The sequence below is a fragment of the Terrapene carolina genome, unplaced genomic scaffold (genome assembly GCF_002925995.2).
Source record: "Terrapene carolina triunguis isolate 2854851 unplaced genomic scaffold, T_m_triunguis-2.0 Scaffold837, whole genome shotgun sequence".
Lineage (NCBI taxonomy): Eukaryota > Metazoa > Chordata > Testudines > Emydidae > Terrapene > Terrapene triunguis.
Window position 1 is genome coordinate 2,779,374 of NW_020665188.1, and position 18,744 is coordinate 2,798,117.

At 46.3% G+C, this 18,744-nt stretch overlaps 1 protein-coding gene across 4 annotated transcripts in view; it reads right to left on the reverse strand.

Moving 5' to 3' along the window:
• EPHB1 (EPH receptor B1) overlaps positions 1–18,744 on the reverse strand; it is a 364,143-nt gene that overhangs the window by 26,585 nt on the left and 318,814 nt on the right. For 2 of the 4 annotated variants that reach the window (XR_003370240.2, XR_003370239.2), the window contains exons 12-16: positions 17,825–18,040; positions 8,549–8,698; positions 5,786–5,979; positions 3,452–3,607; positions 1,560–2,918 (exon numbers count right to left, since the gene is read on the reverse strand). Coding sequence is in view for 1 of the 4 variants with exons in the window: in XM_026660778.2 (XP_026516563.1) it covers positions 2,810–2,918; positions 3,452–3,607; positions 5,786–5,979; positions 8,549–8,698; positions 17,825–18,040 (825 nt within the window). In the remaining 3 variants the exon portion in view is untranslated. Of the gene's footprint in view, positions 1–329; positions 2,919–3,451; positions 3,608–5,785; positions 5,980–8,548; positions 8,699–17,824; positions 18,041–18,744 lie in introns of those variants that run through there. The other 2 variants (XM_026660778.2, XR_003370241.2) reach the window with 2 other exon arrangements.

The following is an 18,744-nucleotide window of genomic DNA, read 5'->3' on the forward strand; positions in this document are numbered from 1 at the left end:
ATATGTCCAGTGATAGAACTACCTTTACTCCACCTCCAATATTACACCCAGACTGAAGATCAGCTCCAGTGGTGTTCGGCTGTATAAGTGCATCTATGCACTATGTGGAAGCGAGTACAGCTGTACAATTTCCAGAAATTTTGAAGGTAGGGAGCAAACACAGCTGTTTCTGCTTTTTTTCCTCCAGAAAAAAAACCACAGAAATTTGTGGAAAATTGAAATATCTGCAGTAGTTATGTGCTTATCAAAATGAAACTTTATTTGCTTCTTTAAGAATGAGAAATGTAATGTGTATAATTTAGTTAGCACATAAAAAGAACTGTTGGTATATTTATGAACTAAGTATAAATTCTTTAGTTTTGATTCAGAGAATAATGACGAATACACCTAGTATTAGGGAGCTGCAACTGCACGCTAAGGTACTTAGGTGTATTTTTTGCCTATTGTTGAAAATAGAAAACATTAATACTATTATAAACATAATGGGAGGTTATATCCTTTGGGCTCAGACATAGTACGTATATAGACCTGACCTGACATTATCATGCAGGAACAGAAGAAACTCATGTTTCTAGAGAAAAAGCTTGGAAAATGAATGTCCCTATAATGTAATTAACAGAGCAGAATATTAAGGACCAACAGTAAATTCGGCTATATATCAAACTTTCTGGTGGCGGAGTTACTATACTCTTTAACAGTGCATTATCACTATATATACAGTAAGTGCTGTAATTGTAGACAAACCTAGCCATCCTATGAACCAGTATAACTTAAACAGTTACTAATGTATTCTTGGAAATGCTAGCACAGCTCAAGTTTTTCCTTCTTTCCTTCTTCTTTCACTATTCATTCTGAGAGAAAATATTTCATATAACAGTTTCTTTTAAATGTTTCCCCAAATTGTTAATTTTTCCATACTGGGTCTCAGAAAAAAATGGGAAAAAATCTGTTTTTTCCAAAAATTTCTGTTTTTTCCCCAGACCATCTCTGCATGGTCACAATGACGGATGCGAGCTAGTGAGCCACCAAATCATAGATGTGAGATACTGAGCCACTGAAATTCCTTAAGGAGATGAATCTTAGGCACTCATATGCCAGGCTTGGTAGCAACTCAGCTAATTCTGGTCAGAAGCTAGGCAGGCTCCTTCAGCTGACTGATCAGACCTCTGTGTTTGGAAGAGCGGGCCATGAAATCTATTCCCTATGCCATGAATACACTTTGTTGACAACTGTGATTTCTGTAAGAATGTGGTGATGGAGCATGATAACTCACACAGAATGAGCTAAGTAAAGTCCTTACTAAGAGTTCATTCTTTTTATAAACTCTTCACATATTCCAGAGAGAGGCTAGACTGTCCACTCTTGCAACGTTTTATGTAAACACTGACATACTTCTAGTAATTTTAACTAGACAGATCAAATTAGCAAAGAGACTGACAGATGAACAACAAATCAAACACTGGAAAACATTCAATGGAAGATGTCTCAGTGAAGTGAGCAAAGAGATACAATAGGGAAGGATGGATGGACACAGAGGCACGCAAAACATATGGACCTACCTCTGAAGCCATGAAACCTAAGTCAGTAATTTAATAGCAAAATCCTTAGGTCCACACGATGGGAAAAAAAAGTTCTCCATAGCCATCTTTTGCAGATCACGGAGATGCTGGAGGACTAACAAGTCTATTTTCCAGAGTGTCTCTCTCCGTCTTCTTTTCCTGTTGCCTCTGCAGTCAACAATCCCGTAACAAACACTGTGCATCTCATAATAATCCCATATGAAACCTGTGCAGTATCCAACCTGACTGTTCCTTTGCTTCTTCCTCCAAGTTTGCAAAACATTGAGAGTTGGGTTTGCTTTATTTTTCTCTTATTTCTCATTAAACATTCCAGGTGCAATTGATCCAGACAGAAAGCAAAGCCAGTCACTGGTCCCTTCCCCCACACCCCCAGTTCCACTGGAGGTTATGAATTTACCGTCCATTCCACTTGGGTTGGTTTGTTTTCTCTGTTATGGAGAAGCAGTGAATCCACAGTAAGTTGACAAAGTACACATACAAATGTACGTGCACGCACATGGGAACACCTTTTTCTTTTTCCATTATGTTTTTTTTTCCTTTTTGCAAAAAAATGCAAGCAAAAGAAAAACAAGGTTTTCTATTGAAGGTACATCTCTTCTTCAATATGAAGACATTAACTGGATTTATTTGGATCCCCCATGCAGTGGTCAGTGAAGTCCTTTGGTACTTGACAGAACAACATCTTGATATTACAGTAGGTAGCTGTGGAGACTTTTGAAGACACTTCCACATAGATCATGAGTAGAAAGGGAATGGGGTGTGGAAGAGAGGGTCAGGGAGGGGAGCAAAAGAAGAAAAGAAAAGGGATGTTGTTGTGAAGATGATTTCTCTGGGTTGGAAACTCAATTCTTGCACCTCTCCCCACCCACTGGCCCCTTGTTTCTTATCAGTTTTGACTACTGCTCACTGGTGGTGGGATTGGAGTCTATTTTTTTTCCCAACACACATTGGTTTGACTTCATTGTCTTTTAAATATATGATTTGTACATATTTATATTTATTTATATGCTGTTTCCCCTGGCATTGGTAAGTGTGCTTCTGTTAGCGAGAAACGGAAGCTGCCGGTTAGAAACGAGTCCCATGTGTTCTTTGTCTGCAGCTGCTACAGTTCTCAGACGATAATTCAACCCTTCCACATTTTTCACTGCTTTGTCAGTCTGTTCCTCCCGTCCCACCTCTGACCCTTCATTGCTTCCTCTCCGTTTCCCATCCCCATAAAATGAGAGACGTCATGCCATCGAGGTTGGAGACTGACTCATCTGTACTCTCATAGACTGGACACTGTTCAGAATCTTCTTCTGGTGTCCGGCCAAAGTCACCCCTATTCTCAGGAGATCTCTGTAAAAAAACAACAGGTAGTTCAGTTTAGATGTCTTAATTTTACACTCTTTAATATGTTTCAGGTTATTTGTCCCAGAGACACCTCATTTTGTTCTTTAGTGTTACTGATGAGATAGGAGAGAAAAGCAAAATAAAAGGTGTCCCGTCTCTAAATCTAAAACAATGGACCTGTATTTGCAGGCTCATAAGCAATCATGTATTGGACAGACCAAAAACCAACCTGAATATTTGCCCCAAACTCAAACCAAACCTATCTGAAGTTCAAAAATGTTGGTTGATTTGAGGTTATTTATTTTTTCCATTTCCTAGTGTGTTTTTTTCCTGGAAGAGAAAATAGTAAACTACCACAAGAAAGGCAATTCTCATATTACTTCTGACCTTGTCTCGACCAAGAAGCACTGACAATCTCAAGAGAAAGTCAGTCTTTAGGAGTCAGATCTTCCTCCCACAGACATCAATGGAAGTCTTTCCAATGACTTCAGTGGGAGCTGAGTAAGAGTTTAGGTGAGAACACTGTATGCGCCACTTACTCTGAGGTCATCTGGGCAACAAGCTGGAGGGAGGTGAAGCCAGCAGTCAGGAAGTTGTCTCTGTACTGGCTCATTTTAATGGCGCTTAACCAATCTTCTACTGAGGTAAAGGCAGTGAAATCTGGGATGGAGCGATCTAACAGTGGCTGAGAAGGCCTGAAACACAACAGAAAGGAGCCTAGGTCAAGCTGGACTGAAAACACAAGCCAACAGACGCTGTAGATCAAAAACAAGGGTGAAACCAGCCAGCTAGTAGGTAGAAATGGGGTCATGCTGTTGCCAGCACTTTACCTAGTGTATAATCAGTGAAGCATTGCCAGTCTGTGACTGAGAAGTACAATTATTTTGTGCTTATTAAAAATACACCTATCCCAGTCCCCCCATCGCCACATGTAAATAAAATCCATCTATTTTGGATTGCTGCCAAAAATCTTAAATCCCTCCAACATTTCCTGAACTCTCAGTCTCCCACCATACCCTCACGCACCCCTAGCCGCCACCCCAAAATACCCGGGAAGACAGAGAGACCTTGAATCTGAGCTGAAAGGCACTGCAGATAGTGTCCTACTTACTGTGGCTATTGGATTGTACATGTGCAGGATGGATGGACTGCTAACAACATAACTCTTTCTAAGTGTGGTCTGGACAGGTCCTTTGCAGATGGTTTGGAAGGCCAAGGTCTTTATATGGAGTTAAAAGTGGTCCCGGAGATGGTAACTTGTGACAGAGGCAGGATTTGTGAAGATTTGTGGCACATCGGCACAAACGTCTGTTTTCATGAGGTAATGGAAGACAGCCTCTTCAGCAAGGAGGCAGAAGTGTACCTGGGAATGCCGAGTCACTATATCGTCCTATCCTATCCTATCCATACTGCCCCTGCATACTGCAAACTTAGTGTTCACTAACATCTGCACAGCCATTTGATTCTACCATGGCTATTTGATTCTATCTTGCTCATGTCTTTTATTATTCACTGTTCAGGATTACTTTCATGCACAGACATTATATATCTGAAAGTTTGGAGAATTCCTTGTATGCCACCACTATTTGCATGGGTATTTGGTGCATGGGCACTATTCAGTATTTGTCTTTCATTATCCTCCTGTTTAAAAAGTTTCAGTATCCAATTAAAGGGTAGAAACAATACCATGTGACTTTCACCATCAATCACATGCCAGGAATAACCAATAGCAAAGAGTCTACCCATGAACAACAACTGCTGATGGCTATTTATAGTGAATACATTTGTACAAATCTTGATTGGGTCATGAATGATTTGTCAACAAAAAAGAAAAGCAAAATTAATTGGATAATTGATTGCCTGGCAACAACTCAACTAGGTCTATGACCCTACATCAAGGGTGGGCAAACTTTTTGGCCTGAGGGCCACATCTGGGTGGGGAAACTGCACGCAGGGCCATGAATGTAGGGCTGGGGCAGGGGATTGGGTTGCGGGAGGGAGTGCGGGGTGTGGGAGGGGGTGTGGTGTGCAGGAAGGGACTCAGGGTAAGGGGTTGGGGCAGAGGAGGGGTGCAGGGTGCGGCAGGGGGCTCAGGGCAAGGAGTTGGGGTGCAGGAGGGGTGCAAGGTGCGGCAGGGGGCTCAGGGCAGGGGGTTGGGGTGCAGAAAGGATGTGGCGGGGGCTCAGGGCAAGGGGTTGTGGTGCAGGAGGGGTGTGGGGTGCGGCAGGGGGTTGGGGTGCAGGCAGGGGGTTCAAGGCAGGGAGTTGGGGTGCAGGAGGGGTACGAGGTTCAGGCAGGGGGCTCAGGGCAGTGGGTTGGGATGCAGGAGGGGTGTGGGGTATGGGAGGAGGCTCAGGGCAGGGGGTTGGGGTGCAGTAGGGGTGTGGGGTGCAGCATGGGGTTGGGGTGCAGGCAAGGGGCTCAGGGCAGGGAGTTGGGGTGGGTGCAGGAGAGGTTCAGGGTGTGGGCTCCAGCCCGGTGCCGCTTACCTGGAGTGGCTCCGGGGTGGCAGCGGTGCACACCGGGGCCAGGGCAGGCGGTTCCTTGGTCCTGGCCAATGGGAGCTTCGGGGGAGGTACCCACAGGCAAGAGCAGCGTGCAGAGCCCTCTGCGCCCCCTCCCCCAGGGGCCGCAGGGATTGGTGCCAGGCACTTCCCGGAATGGAGTGGGGCCCACGGTACCACAGGGGTGGCAATCCCACGGGCTGGATCCAAAACCCTGAGGGGCCGGATCTGGCCCACGGGCCGTAGTTTTCCCACCCCTGCCCTACGTCCATGGCTTGGAACATTAAGCGATGAGTTTGCAAAACCTAACCATTGACTCTCCCAGAACTTCCCACTGCACATACAGTATCAGGGCACTTTGAGACTCACACAGCGGTGATGGTAGCCACAGTTTTGAGGCTTGCCGGGTTGCGGATCATTTTATCTAGGGTGTTGACTATCTCGGTGAAGCGAGGGCGGGTGTTGCGGTCTTTCTGCCAGCAGTCTAGCATGAGCTGGTGCAGGGCAGCTGGGCAGTCCATAGGAGGGGGAAGACGGTAATCTTGCTCAATTGCATTGATTACCTGCAGGGAGAAGGAGCATGAAACCAGCAGGTAAATAGAGGAACAAATCTCAGAACATCATCAAAGTTCAAAAATCAAACCCAACCCGTACCTCCATCAAAGCAACATGCACCCTGGAAAAAATCAACCTTTCCACTGGCCAAACGATTCACACTAAAGGCAAGAGTTCCCAAATTCACTGGGTCAGATTCACTGCTGGCGTAAATGGCTGTATCTCCACTGACTTCAGTGATGCGTCAGAGGCTTTACAGGAGTGATGATCTGACCCAATACCAGAGCAAAGAGCTATGTGTTCTAAAAGCAAGATTTTCAGGGAAAGATGGCCTCTGCAGTACATTGGTGCACCTGTGACAATAATGAACACAGCTGCCTGCACTAGCACAAATACAGGCATCTAAGCACTGAAGGGAACCTAGGAGAGTAATCACTTCGCCACCACTGCCCTCTCCTCTCTCCAAGGCAGAATCCTTGCCACAAGCTACGGTGTTCTCCCCATTAATGATGTGGATGTGGGAAAGCGGTGTGATCGCAGGCAAAAGGAGCCAAGGCGGTGTTGCTGGCTCGGATGGAACCAAGGCACTCAGAGGTTAATTTGAGCTCTGATGAGTCAAGGGTATTGTAGTCCCTCTCTGTGGAGAGCTGCCACTCTCATTATCTCTGCCGATCAAACTGGAGTACAGTAGTTGAACTACCAAGTCTCTCTCCCTGGGTTACAAACCCTCTGAACATTTTCAAAGGCCTTCCGGCTTCCTGAAGTCCAATTATCAGCCTACTGGTTTTTCTTCCCAATTTCCTATCTTAAAACCTTTCATTCATCAGCCTTTTTCATCTTGAAAACCATCCACTGCTGCACAGGTTGAGAGGCTGGGGCTGGAGTAGCTGTGAGCTAACACCTCACAGCGAGAGCTTCTGCACTACTCTCTGCAGTGACTTCTGGAGAGGGACTGCTGCCAAATCTAAAGCGATATTTGTGGTGTGTGCATCCAGGTGAGCCACCCATATACTCAGGACTAAGGGCCTGTCATGGCCTTGTGTCACCAAAAGACCCAGAGAGGGATGGAACCAGGTCTTTCTCTTTCCAAATATATAGGAGGGAATGAAAAATGAGCCCCTCACCCCCGTTCTCTGGCTGCCATACAGTGGGAGGGAGAAGAGTCTCTTATTCCCCTTCATCTGGTGCCCTCAAATGGAAAGGGCTGGGAGGGGTGGGGTGAGTAGACTAGTATCAAGCTGGGGGGCTCAGCACCAGCAAGCCAAGTACGTGGATGTGCCAAATGTGCCTCGGCTCCAAATCCACATGGTCAGAAATCCAAACACTGAGGCCTGTGTCCGGTCCTGCTCCCAGGCAGGTAGTGCTCCTACACACAGGGAAGGCTAAATTGTGGAGGATTGGTAGGGGAGGGTTTTGGCAGCTGAGGCAGTGGTACTGCCAGTGAAAATGTGGCCACTCATCCCTCTCCACCTCCTCAACCACTCGCCTCCTCTGCTTGTCTCTTAACGCCATCCTCTTGCCCCATTCTTTTCCTCTTACCTCTCCTTCTGTTCCCTCTCTCTTTCACTCACCCTATTCTGTCTCCCTACTTCCCCATCACCCTATTCTGCCTCCCCACACCTCCATCTCCTTCTCCTCCTTCACCCCTGAGCCATGGCCCCACCACTTTTTACAGCTGTAAGGATGAACAATGGAGAGAAGGGTCTTGGGGGGAAGAGGCTGTGCAAGAGCGAGGGTTCAGGGAGAAGAGGGGATGTGTTGGTGGGGCCTCGGGAGGAAGGGACGGCCCAGGGGTGGGGCCAAAGTTTGGGCGCTGGTGCCCACCCCCCACTGTTAGAAAGCTTCTGCTGCCCTTGCTCCATTCCCATAACCCATATTTTCTCCCCATCATCCCCTTTCTCAAGCTTAACGTACACTGTGTTGCAAAGAGACAGATACCGTTAAAACTCACTATGGTGAGGAACGGACTGGGGCAGGCTGGTTGCTGGCTAGCAGCCATGATAAATGTTTTTTGAGCCACCTGTCCCAGCCCTGACCTCCTTATTTGCAATAATGAAATCCCATTGCAGGGCACTGACAGAGCTTGGAGGCACCTCCGAGCTTCCCCTCTGCCCATTCTTTCTCTCTTCACACAGCCTCCTGTACCCCCTGCTTTCCTTCTCACACAACCCGTCGGGTCGGGGCACTGAGGCTGAAAAGGGGCAGCAGGCCAGTGCTGGGAGGAACAGCCTGTTCTCTTCACGCCCCTAGTGTCTCTCCGGAATCTCAGTGGAAGCAGAAGTCTTCGATATCACAATGAGTTACTGCTGACCAGCTCAAATTCCAAAGGAGTTTAGACACACACACACACCCAGCTGTGTGAACCCACCCAGGAGACCCTGGAAACCAAGAGACTCCTGGTTTTCCATGATATACGGCTATCTTATTCCCATGGTGACTTCTGTCAGCATTCCTACATCGTTCTTTCCAGTGATTCCTGCTGGGCGAGGCTGGGCGGGGTGGGGAGTAGAATAGCAGCACTTGGTTCTTCCCCTTGGAGACTGATCCACACACAGAGATAGTGCCCAGAACACTCACATCTTGGTTGGACATGTCCCAATACGGCCTCTCTCCAAAGGACATCACTTCCCACATGACAATGCCGTAACTCCAGACATCACTGGCGGAGGTGAACTTGCGGTAGGCGATGGCCTCGGGGGCTGTCCACCTCACCGGGATCTTCCCACCCTGGAGAAGAAGGACAAGCAGTTCAATTGTATGCCCTGGACTGTCTATCACCCCTTGGGACAAAAGTACTTAGGAATTACCCAGACCTGCCGCCAGCCTTCTCCCTCAGTTTGCTAAGCAACTGTTCACACCTCTAAGTGCTGCACAATAATTAAATGTACAGAGCAGAAGAGGAATCAAAATACCTACAACACAAACAAGCTGTCCAACCAGGTGTACTGAGAATTAAAAATTCTGCATCCAAAATAGATCAACACAAATCATAACCCCATGTCACTGCCATTGACCCTTCCCCCCGCCCCTAAGTCAAAAGCCTGAGACAACAGATGAGCTTTGTAGCATGTCCACACAGCTAACATATCCAGCCTCTGTGGACCTAAGCAGGGAAAACATTCCAGAGTAGAGGGGCTTTTCACTTGCCAACAGCTCCTTCTCATCTAGAGCAAGGAAACCACAGCTTGAGAGCCTTCACTTGCTGTGGCTCTGAAAGTAGGGCAACAGAGAGAGAGGCAGTCTCTGAAATAACCCTGTCCCAAACCACTGAGGACATTATAGGTCAAACCCAACGCTCCTAACTGGGAGCCATGGCAAGCCTTGAAGCACTGCTGTAATGCACTCACCGCACGACATCCTGCACTGTAAGGATGCCACACCATTGAGCACCAACCTCAGCTTCCAAATGGACCCAAAATGGAGCCCTATTACATTACATTACCTTGAATCAGGAGCTGAAGGGCACTGCACATAGCATCTTACCTACTATCTAGTAGAGCTAGTGTTGGGGTGGGAGACAACCTGGACCTAAGTTTAGATGATAAAAGCACAGATACAGCACCTCCCCCTTTCCCTAATGCTGATGAATATACCCAGCTGAACAGACATTCAACAGCAATGGTCCAGAAGCAACACCCAGCCAGGACTCAGCTACATAAAGCTGGGACCTCCTCCTTCATTAAATAATGGCTAGCTACCTATCTTCCATTCAGCAACATAAAACAGATTGCCGTTTACTAATACCCTAAGTTTCACTACAAGGCAAAGCCTTGCACAATGCCCGATGCTCAAATTTATCTTATCATTCCTGCCTTGCCTACCCTGATCACGACAACATTAATCTACATGCCTGAACCCCAGCAACCAATTCCACCTCCTGGATCTGTCTATAGCCCCCAGTAGATGGCAACACTACTCCACTCCCTTGACCTTTCTGTCATTTTAAGGTGGTCCTCAAAAGGATGAAGATGCTGCAGTGGGGTGCCCAAATAAGGATCTGCAGGGCAAGCTGGCAAAAGGTTGTCTGAAAGAAAATCTAATGCCCACCCAAAATACAATATCAAATCCCCCAACTACTATTACAACTATTCTTCAGAAACACTCCCTTGCTACTGCTGCTACTGAGGACAAGTCAATGCGCATAAAAGGGAGGGAGAGGGATAGGGAGAGGAGAGAAGATACTGGTCAGTATTTATGGAGGAAACTATAAAAAAAAACAAAAAAACAATTGACATCAAGGGCATGTAGATGAAAAGACATGTAAAGACCTGAAGAAGAGCTTTGTGTAGCTTGAAAGCTTGTCTCTCTCACCAATAGAAGTTGATCCAATAAAAGATATTATCTCACCCACTTTTGTCCCTCTAATAAAACTATTTGTTAAATAGAAATGTAGGTGAATAAGGATGAAATAGGCCACCTATTTAGTAACATGCCAAAAGGATTCCTCTAATTTGTCCCTACATTTTCCTTTTCCTTTAGCTGTATGAGTTACTTCTCTACTCTTTTATTATGGTTTTATAATCCAGGGGGTCTAGTCTCACAATAACATTATCTTGAATTTATATAGTATCTTTTTCATCCCAAAAGAGACCCGTATGTGCTGTATGATACAGCTAACCAGATGAGATATCCTTTATAAACAAGCATCACATCATCCACCCCTGAAATGCACTCGCCTCACGAATAAACTGTCCCATAGCACGTAATAATGTTGCATGTATCTTCGAAGGACAGGAGGGGAAGAATTAGATCCAGTGCAGTAGAAAGAATTTGAGATCCAATACAATGCGTGAGCTGGCATTTGGCTAGGATGGCAGGGTTATCACCCCAGTGATTACAAACAGCACCAGGAGATCGATCAGGACTTCCATTTTCTATCTCATCTAGAAGATGTCAATTTCAGCAGCATGCTGCCCTCATGCTACGGTGCTAGGCATTACTTTAGAAAAGACTCAGGACCTCATTCGTCTCTCAGTGAAGTTGATTGAGTTATGTTGGTGTAAGTGAGATCAGAACCAAGCAATCAGCGTCAAGGACACATCTCAGGAGTTACTAATGGCACTCCCTTCCAAGCTGCTCGTGAGAGGTCTCCCACACAAGTGCTGAGCCAGCCTGACCATGTAACTTAGCTCATGGCACCTCAGAGGATCATAACGCAGGGTGGTCTGGCTGCAGGCCTTGTAGCTGAGATTCCAAACCATGTGTGTAGGACCCTACTAAATTCACGGTCCATTTTGCTAAATTTCACTGTCATAGGATTTAAAAAATCTGAAAGTTCATGGTATTGTAACCGTGGAGGTCCTGACCCAAAAGGGAGTCCGGGCGGGGGTGTGTGTGTGTGTGTGTGTGTGTGTGGGTGTGTGGGTGTGGGTGTCACGGTATTGCCACTCTTACTTCTGCGTCACTGCTGGTTTCTCTGGATTAGAACTGGCATAGGTGAGTTTCTAACTTTTGGATAAACTGTTATTGTCACATATGTAGGGTCCTACCAAATTCACATGAAAAACATGGCACGGACTGTAAAATCTGGTCTCCCCTGTGAAATCTGGCTATTTTAGGGGGTTGTGGTATTGCCACACTTACTTCTGCACTGCCTTCAGAGCTGGGTGGTCAGATAGCAGCGGCTGCTGGCTGCTCTAAAGGCAGCGCCGCTGCCAGCAGCAACACAGAAGTGAGGGTGGCATAGTATGGCATTGGAACCATTGCTTCTGTGCCACCAGAGGAGGTTGGTCTTACCTGGCCCTGGCAGTGGCCCATGCAGGAGAAGAGGAAGGCCTGTCCCTCTGCAGCCTGGCCGGGACTAGTAGCTGGAGCCCAGTGCATGGTAGGAGCCCCTGGCCGGGGTGCCCCCAACCTTGCCCCTCCACAGAGCTTGGGTGCAAAGAGGCCTTGGGCTGCCTGTGAGAGGGTGACTGCAGTGCTCTCCCCAACCACAGTGCCCTGGGCAGTCACCCACATCACCCACTCGTAAGGCCAGCCCATCCTCCCCGCCCCCCCCCCCAAAAGTGACAACACCCCCATGTCCTGCCACCCTCACTTCTGCACTGCTGCTGGTAGTGGCAGTGCCTTCAGAGCTGGGTCCACAGCCAGCAGCCACTGCTATCTGGCCACCCAGCTCTGAAGGCAGCTCAGAAGTAAGTGTGGCAATACCACAACCTCCTAAAATAACCAGATTTCATGGGGGAGACCAGATTTCACAGGCCGTGCTGAGTTTTTCACATGAATTTGGTAGGACCCTACATATGTGACAACAACAGTTTATCCGAAAGATAGAAACTCACCTACGCCAGTGTGAATCCGAAGAAACTGCAGTAAAATTAATTGAATTACTCCATGTTTGCACTTGTACAACTGAAGTCAAACCCTGGCCCTCCTCCATTCAAAAGCAACAGGTAGGAATGAAGCACCTGCCATACTTATTCCCTTCCCACTCCAGTGAGGCTAAAGCCATGAAGGGGATGTGCCCTATGCCAGCTTTAGGGTGGGGAAATTTATGTTAATCAAGTGCTATCGTATATGGCAAATGCACCTAAATGATGGGAGCACAGATCGCTCTGGCCTTTAGCATTGCTGGCGTTTTGTTGACTGACTCCTTCAATGAAAGGGTTAAACTCATCCGGCGAACCTGCACTAGGAATACTACGTTAGATGCTTCCATGAATGCTAATGAATGTGCGCGCGGGTGTTTAAAAGGACTCTGCATTTCCCACAGAGAATCTGTAGGTGCTCTGGTCTCCCGAAGCCAGAAAGCAGACGTCAAAGGCTGGCAGCAACAGCTGCCTCCTTGCTCCTCCTTGCATGTAAAGTAGAAACCTCAGCCTTCAGAGTTCTACCCTGAGTGACACTTCTACACCCTGGGCTGCTTTGCATCACGAAGCACGTACGCTTCCCTGTCTTCAGGCCCCTTCCCTGGGGACGGTGGCAGGGAAGGGGTGAGGGATGAGAGCAGATGCCCTTGGTGCAGAGATGACAGCTTGCCATGAATAGCACTTGCACCAGCTGAGGATTAGCAGGTATTTTCATCACTCGGTTTTAAATTAAAAACATGATGTAGGGGTGATGCCGGTTTCATTTAGTTGACGTTCATTCCACATATTGAAGGGAAGGGAATCATTCCTGCTGCTGGGATGGTCAACAGGGATCTAGTCCCAACCAGCAGCCGCAGATACAGGAAATTGCTTGTGACATCAGCATCATTTCCCCGGCAAAGCACTTTGGTGTCACAACCAGGACATTACGAGTCAAACTCTTTGCTGGTGTAAATCCACACAGCTCCCTTGTCTTCAGTGGGGCTGTGGCAATTTATGCCAGCCAAGAATTTGGCCCTCCAACTTCATCCGGGGTATTGTAAAAGAACAGAAGGATTCTCAAAGAAATAAAAGATCCTGGTTTTGTATAAATGATCATTAGCCATAAAGAACAAAGGAAAGAAAGCCACAGGGATGTGGGGCCTGACGCTCCGCTACCTTCCATCGTGTGTCATCATTTACCCCAGTGCAAAGTGGGCATAAAGGGCTATCAAATCTGGATGGTAGCACTGTACTCCCACTTTGCGCAGGCATAATAAACGCATCAATCGCAAGGCACTGAAGACTCAGACCCACACTTCTTCATGTTCAACTACCCCACAGACTGCTCCGGGTCATTCTAGCGACATTTCCAAATTCAGACACCTGTGGACTAAGAAGCAAGAGAAATTTCAGTCCAAAGGGTAATTTTTTTTCCAGAAAGTTATTGACCCCTGAGAGAAGGCTCCCATAATGGAAGTGAATCCTACTTCAATTAGAGCATCATTACTGCAACTATCAGAGGGGTAGCGGTGTTAGTCTGGATCTGTAAAAAGTAACAAAGAGTCCTGTGGCACCTTATAGACTAACAGACGTATTGGAGCATAAGCTTTCGTGGGTGAATACCCACTTCGTCAGACGGCAACTGTGATTTATAGAGAACACATTTCCCCTATATATGGGATTTACCATATAGACCTTCAGGTCTCTATGCAAAAGGTACAGAATGCTGTAGACCAGGGTCTCTTTCCCCTTCAATGTACATCTGAATAACTCCCATTAAATGTAATGAGTCTATTACACTCAACCACTAAGGGGAAGCTACACCCAAATCCTATCAGCCCTAGTCCCTGAAAATCATTTTAACTACTGCAATAAAATGATCAGAAGAGGTCAAAGCTGCTCCAGGGAAGGATCCCTCCTTTTTCCTGCTGCTGATTTGAACCCATGAGGTTGTGTTAAAAATCCCTAGGAAAGGTCCTAAACCATCCTGTTTAGAATAGCTCATTTTCATGGGGAAGGAGGTTTAGAACCCTGATTCTTATCAACACATGAAAACAGAATCTCTATTTCTTTTTTCATCTGCCTTTGGTTATTTCCCACCAGACAACACAGTGCAAGATCCTCATCTGGTTTAAAGTGTCCCAGCTCCATGGAGAATCTGCCCCATAATTCTGCTTGTGACATCATTTCTTGTTACCTTGGCAAGGAGTATGATGTCACATTCAGAGGGTTATGACTTCAGTGGGGAATAAGCAGCAGGAGCATATGAACTGTTGGAGAACAACAATCACATTTCCATGTAAATGACTCCAGTAATAGTTAAAATAATGGGGGAAGAAGGGAAAATGCAGAATATGTCTGGTATTTACTCTGGGCTGAATCATTTCAGAAATTGTTTGGCACGAATGTTTTCCATAGTCTTCCATGAAGTGTCAGGTGCTCTTTAAAGACGGATGGCAAAAATACTAGTTAAATAACTACAAACTGAGAAAGTGACTGCCAGCTTGTTTTTCCTGCCTTTTCCCCAGAGCCTCAAACCTGCTGTGGGAGGCAGTGATGTAATTGCAGACAGAGCATCATTTCCCGGCTGCTGGGAAGGCCTAGTATGGCATAAATTAAATATAAACACAGATGAGAGAATCCATTTTATCTCGAAAGGTGGGAAAGGCCACTTCAAGCCTTTCCCCAGCAGCTAGTGCCGGGCATGTTATCTCAAATGACATTGTTTGACTTAATATGCCACAATCTGTGCTCCTTATTAGGCAGCATTGCCACTTAAGTCAAAAGCAGCAGGATCAGACTCTGGCCCAGACCCAAAGCCTGTGTGAATTGGCTTCGTTCCGTTGACATCAATGGGCCACATCCCCAGCTACCTCGGGTTCCTACATTTGGTGATTCTCCTTATTTATTTACTTCTATTTGATCACATCCAAAAGGTGCTCATCTCACAAGCGCATTCTGCTTCAAATTACATTACACACTATAATTCAGATTCCATGCAATGGGCCAACCCTCCGGCCCAGTATAACAACAATCCCTCTACCCAGTAGGCATTTCCTCATAGCTCATAAAGACTTGATCTGTGCCCTATGCAACGGGAGTGTGTGTGTGTTCTCTGCAGCATGGCCAGAAAGTTAACAATTCTGGGCTCTGATGCACCCAGGGGAGATGTGGATTTCAGAGCCAAGAGGCCTTCACAGAGATCACCACATCCTCAGCTTCCTCCTGATTGAATCGAGGGAGCTCCGCTGATCATAACTGCAGCCATGTGAGAAAGGTGGGCTCTCTGAGAGCCACCCCCCAAACCAGTTCGGGCTTCAAAGGTCAAAACCATCCCTCTGAATTCCACCTGCAGCTCCCTAACCACAAGGAGGTTCCATTCATAGGCTAGTTCCATGCTGGAGCCAAGGAACAACCCGGCAAATTGAACAGTCTGAACAGAGGACTTGACAAGAAGACAAAGGAGAAATTGTTCGGTTTAGAGTGCCGTTGTCACAGGTCAAGCCTGCACACGTATTTTGTTACTGATTTGAAATCTTCAGTGGTTTGGACCAAACCCGTAAGTTCACTGCTCAGGCAAACTCCTACTGAAGTTGCTTTAATTCTTTACTTTCAAAATCTTTACATTTTACATCATACAAAAACAATGAGGAGTCCGGTGGCACCTTAAAGACTAACAGATTTATTTGGGCATAAGCTTTCGTGGGTAAAAAACCCACTTCTTCAGATGCATGGAGTGAAAATTACAAATTACTCCCTTCTCCTCATGTGTCAGTATATTTATGCCTGCATCTGTAATTTTCACTCCATGCATCTGAAGAAGTGGATTTTTACCCATGAAAGCTTATGCCCAAATAAATCTGCCAGTCTCTAAGGTGCCACTGGACTCCTCATTGTTTTTGTGGATACAGACTAACACGGCTACCCCTCTGATATTTTAAATTGTACTTATTGAGCAACATAGACGTGACCTGCTTTGTTGCTGATCTACAATCCTCAACCCCTTTATTACTGCTGCCAATAAAAACTGTGTTCTCCTTATTTTCACTCTCCAAGGCATGCGCGGATCATATTATTACTACTATGGTTTATAAAGGGTTAATAAATGATTAATCAATTCTTACAGATTGTGGTACAGTCCAACAGGTTGCTCGTAACCATGTTTTATAACCAGCTGTAACACCAACTGATGAGGCACTTATAACCATCTATACTATACATGACTCATGTCTGTAGTATATTATGACATCTATCAATCATTTATTAACCTTTTATAGGGTATTTATAAACTGAATCTTAGCATAATGGGTGGTTTATTTATTTCATTCACTCCAAATATGACAATCACCCAAGTATCTTCTTATTCCCTCCCACCCCATTTTTGACAGAATCCGATAGTATCCAGAGGCCAAGTTCCTGATGGCAGAATGATTCCAAAAGAATGCTCTAGAGGGGACCAGGGTTCTGTTATCTTCTCTACTGCAGGCACCAAGGGGAGAGTGCTAGGCTACCACAGGTGAACAAGGAGACAATGAGGGAGTGGGGGAGAACTGGGATTACCTATGAATGAGTTAATTAAGCAAGAGAACTGTGACTGGGGAATAGTGGAGCTTGGATTAGATTTGTCTCTTTAATTAATGCCCGGAACGATTTCCAGCAGAGAAAGATAGCTCAGGATTAGAGTGGTACTGTAGCTGTACTTAAAACACCTCCTATAAGCAATCAGTCTTCCTTCTGCTTCCCCTTCTGCACCTCTTCCCAGATCCCCACTGTTCACCCCCTTCCCCACTCATTTAATGGAAGAGAGAGAAATTCTCATTTGAAAACTAGCCAAGAGCACAGAAAAACTTAAGAGAGGGAGGGGACAAGAGAGAAAAAACAATGAGAGGGAACAGGAAAGGGAAGGGGAGAAAAAGAGAAAGAAAGGATGATGAAGAAAGGAGCGACAGAGAGAGAAGGCAGGGAGAGGTACAAAGAGAAAGAAAACAATTGTTGTCCTTTCAAAGCACGAGAGAAACAAATCACAGGATGCTTTAATGTCATTTGAAGGGAAAGTGGCAAGAAAGGGCCAGATTGACAAGTGTATTTGGGTGCCTAAAGATGATGATGGGCACCAAACTCACCTACGCACTTTGGAAAATGCCACCGAGTTCCTATCTGCATCTTTAGGCACCTAAATATCTTTGCAAATGCAGCCCAAAGAAGCTATTGCCGATGGATACTGGAATCTACAATCCTATCATTCCATCCGACTGAGCTCTGATGTTGTTCTGCAATGGGCCTACAGCCCTAAACTCCACAGCAGGGTTGTGGCTGAGATTTATAAAGGCCAGGGCAAGAAATAGAAGAAGAGCCCCCAAGGATCTCCCACCCGCCCACCCCTATTTACTCCCCCCTTTCGGTGGGACCTGGGCACCTCACTGCCCTTTGTAACCCTCCCCACAGGGTCCAGCTGTAATGAACTGCCCCCTGAAGTGGGAAAGGCCCCAGGAAGCAATGCAATTTTGTGGAAGCAAAGTGAGATCGGGAAAGGGGAGCATGCAGCAGGGCAGAAGGTACATACCAAAGAGCTGGTATAGGTTGGGTCAGAGGTATCATCTTGCAGGTAGCGTGAGAGGCCAAAGTCAGACACTTTGCATACCAAGTTACTATTGACCAGGATGTTTCTGGCGGCAAGGTCCCGGTGCACGTAGTTCATCTCCGCAAGGTACTTCATTCCCGCAGCAATTCCCCTGAGCATCCCCACCAGCTGGATGACTGTGAACTGCCCGTCGTTTTGCTGCGGTCATAAAGAGCAGGTGCCATAATTAGAATGATCCAGCTATTCCTGGGGTAATAGATAACTCCATTATCCAAACAAACCTGTGACTCTGGGCCAGTCAGTTCTCCTATGTAGTGAGACTGTAAGCTGCTTGGGGCAGGGACTATCACTAGGTGCATGTACAGCACCTAGCGCAATGGGACCTGAGCATGGCTGAGGCCTCCAGACATTACTGTAATATGAACAACAACCACCGAGCTCCCACTTAGCACATTTTCAGCCTGAGAGTCCAGTTTCTGTTGTGTTTGGTGTCAGGATGGTCAGGTGGTTGTTGTTGTTTGGTTAACTAATTTTTTTAACTAATTTAGGGAAAAGTCATCTCTAAAAATCTGTGTCTAGCTCCATTGTCTCTTAAAATTTAAAATCTCTTCTGGGCTTTTTATTTTTCAGGCCATTTGTTTTCTCTCTTTTCAATAAAAAAAAGGTCAACATTCCCAGGAGACAGACGTCAGAGCCTATCATGTGGAAAATGTGGCCATCTTATTAGAGGGCACCCCCTCCCTCTCCCTTTTTGGGGCCTCTATGAGTATAATGCCAACAGCAGGGAGCAATCTGTCAGTTCTGGAAAGCACAGGGACTGCAATTGTTTCTGGCACCTGCATGGGGGTGCAAGGCTCCTCACAACAGTCTCTCCTTCCCAACTCTTTGTGCATGCACCCAAG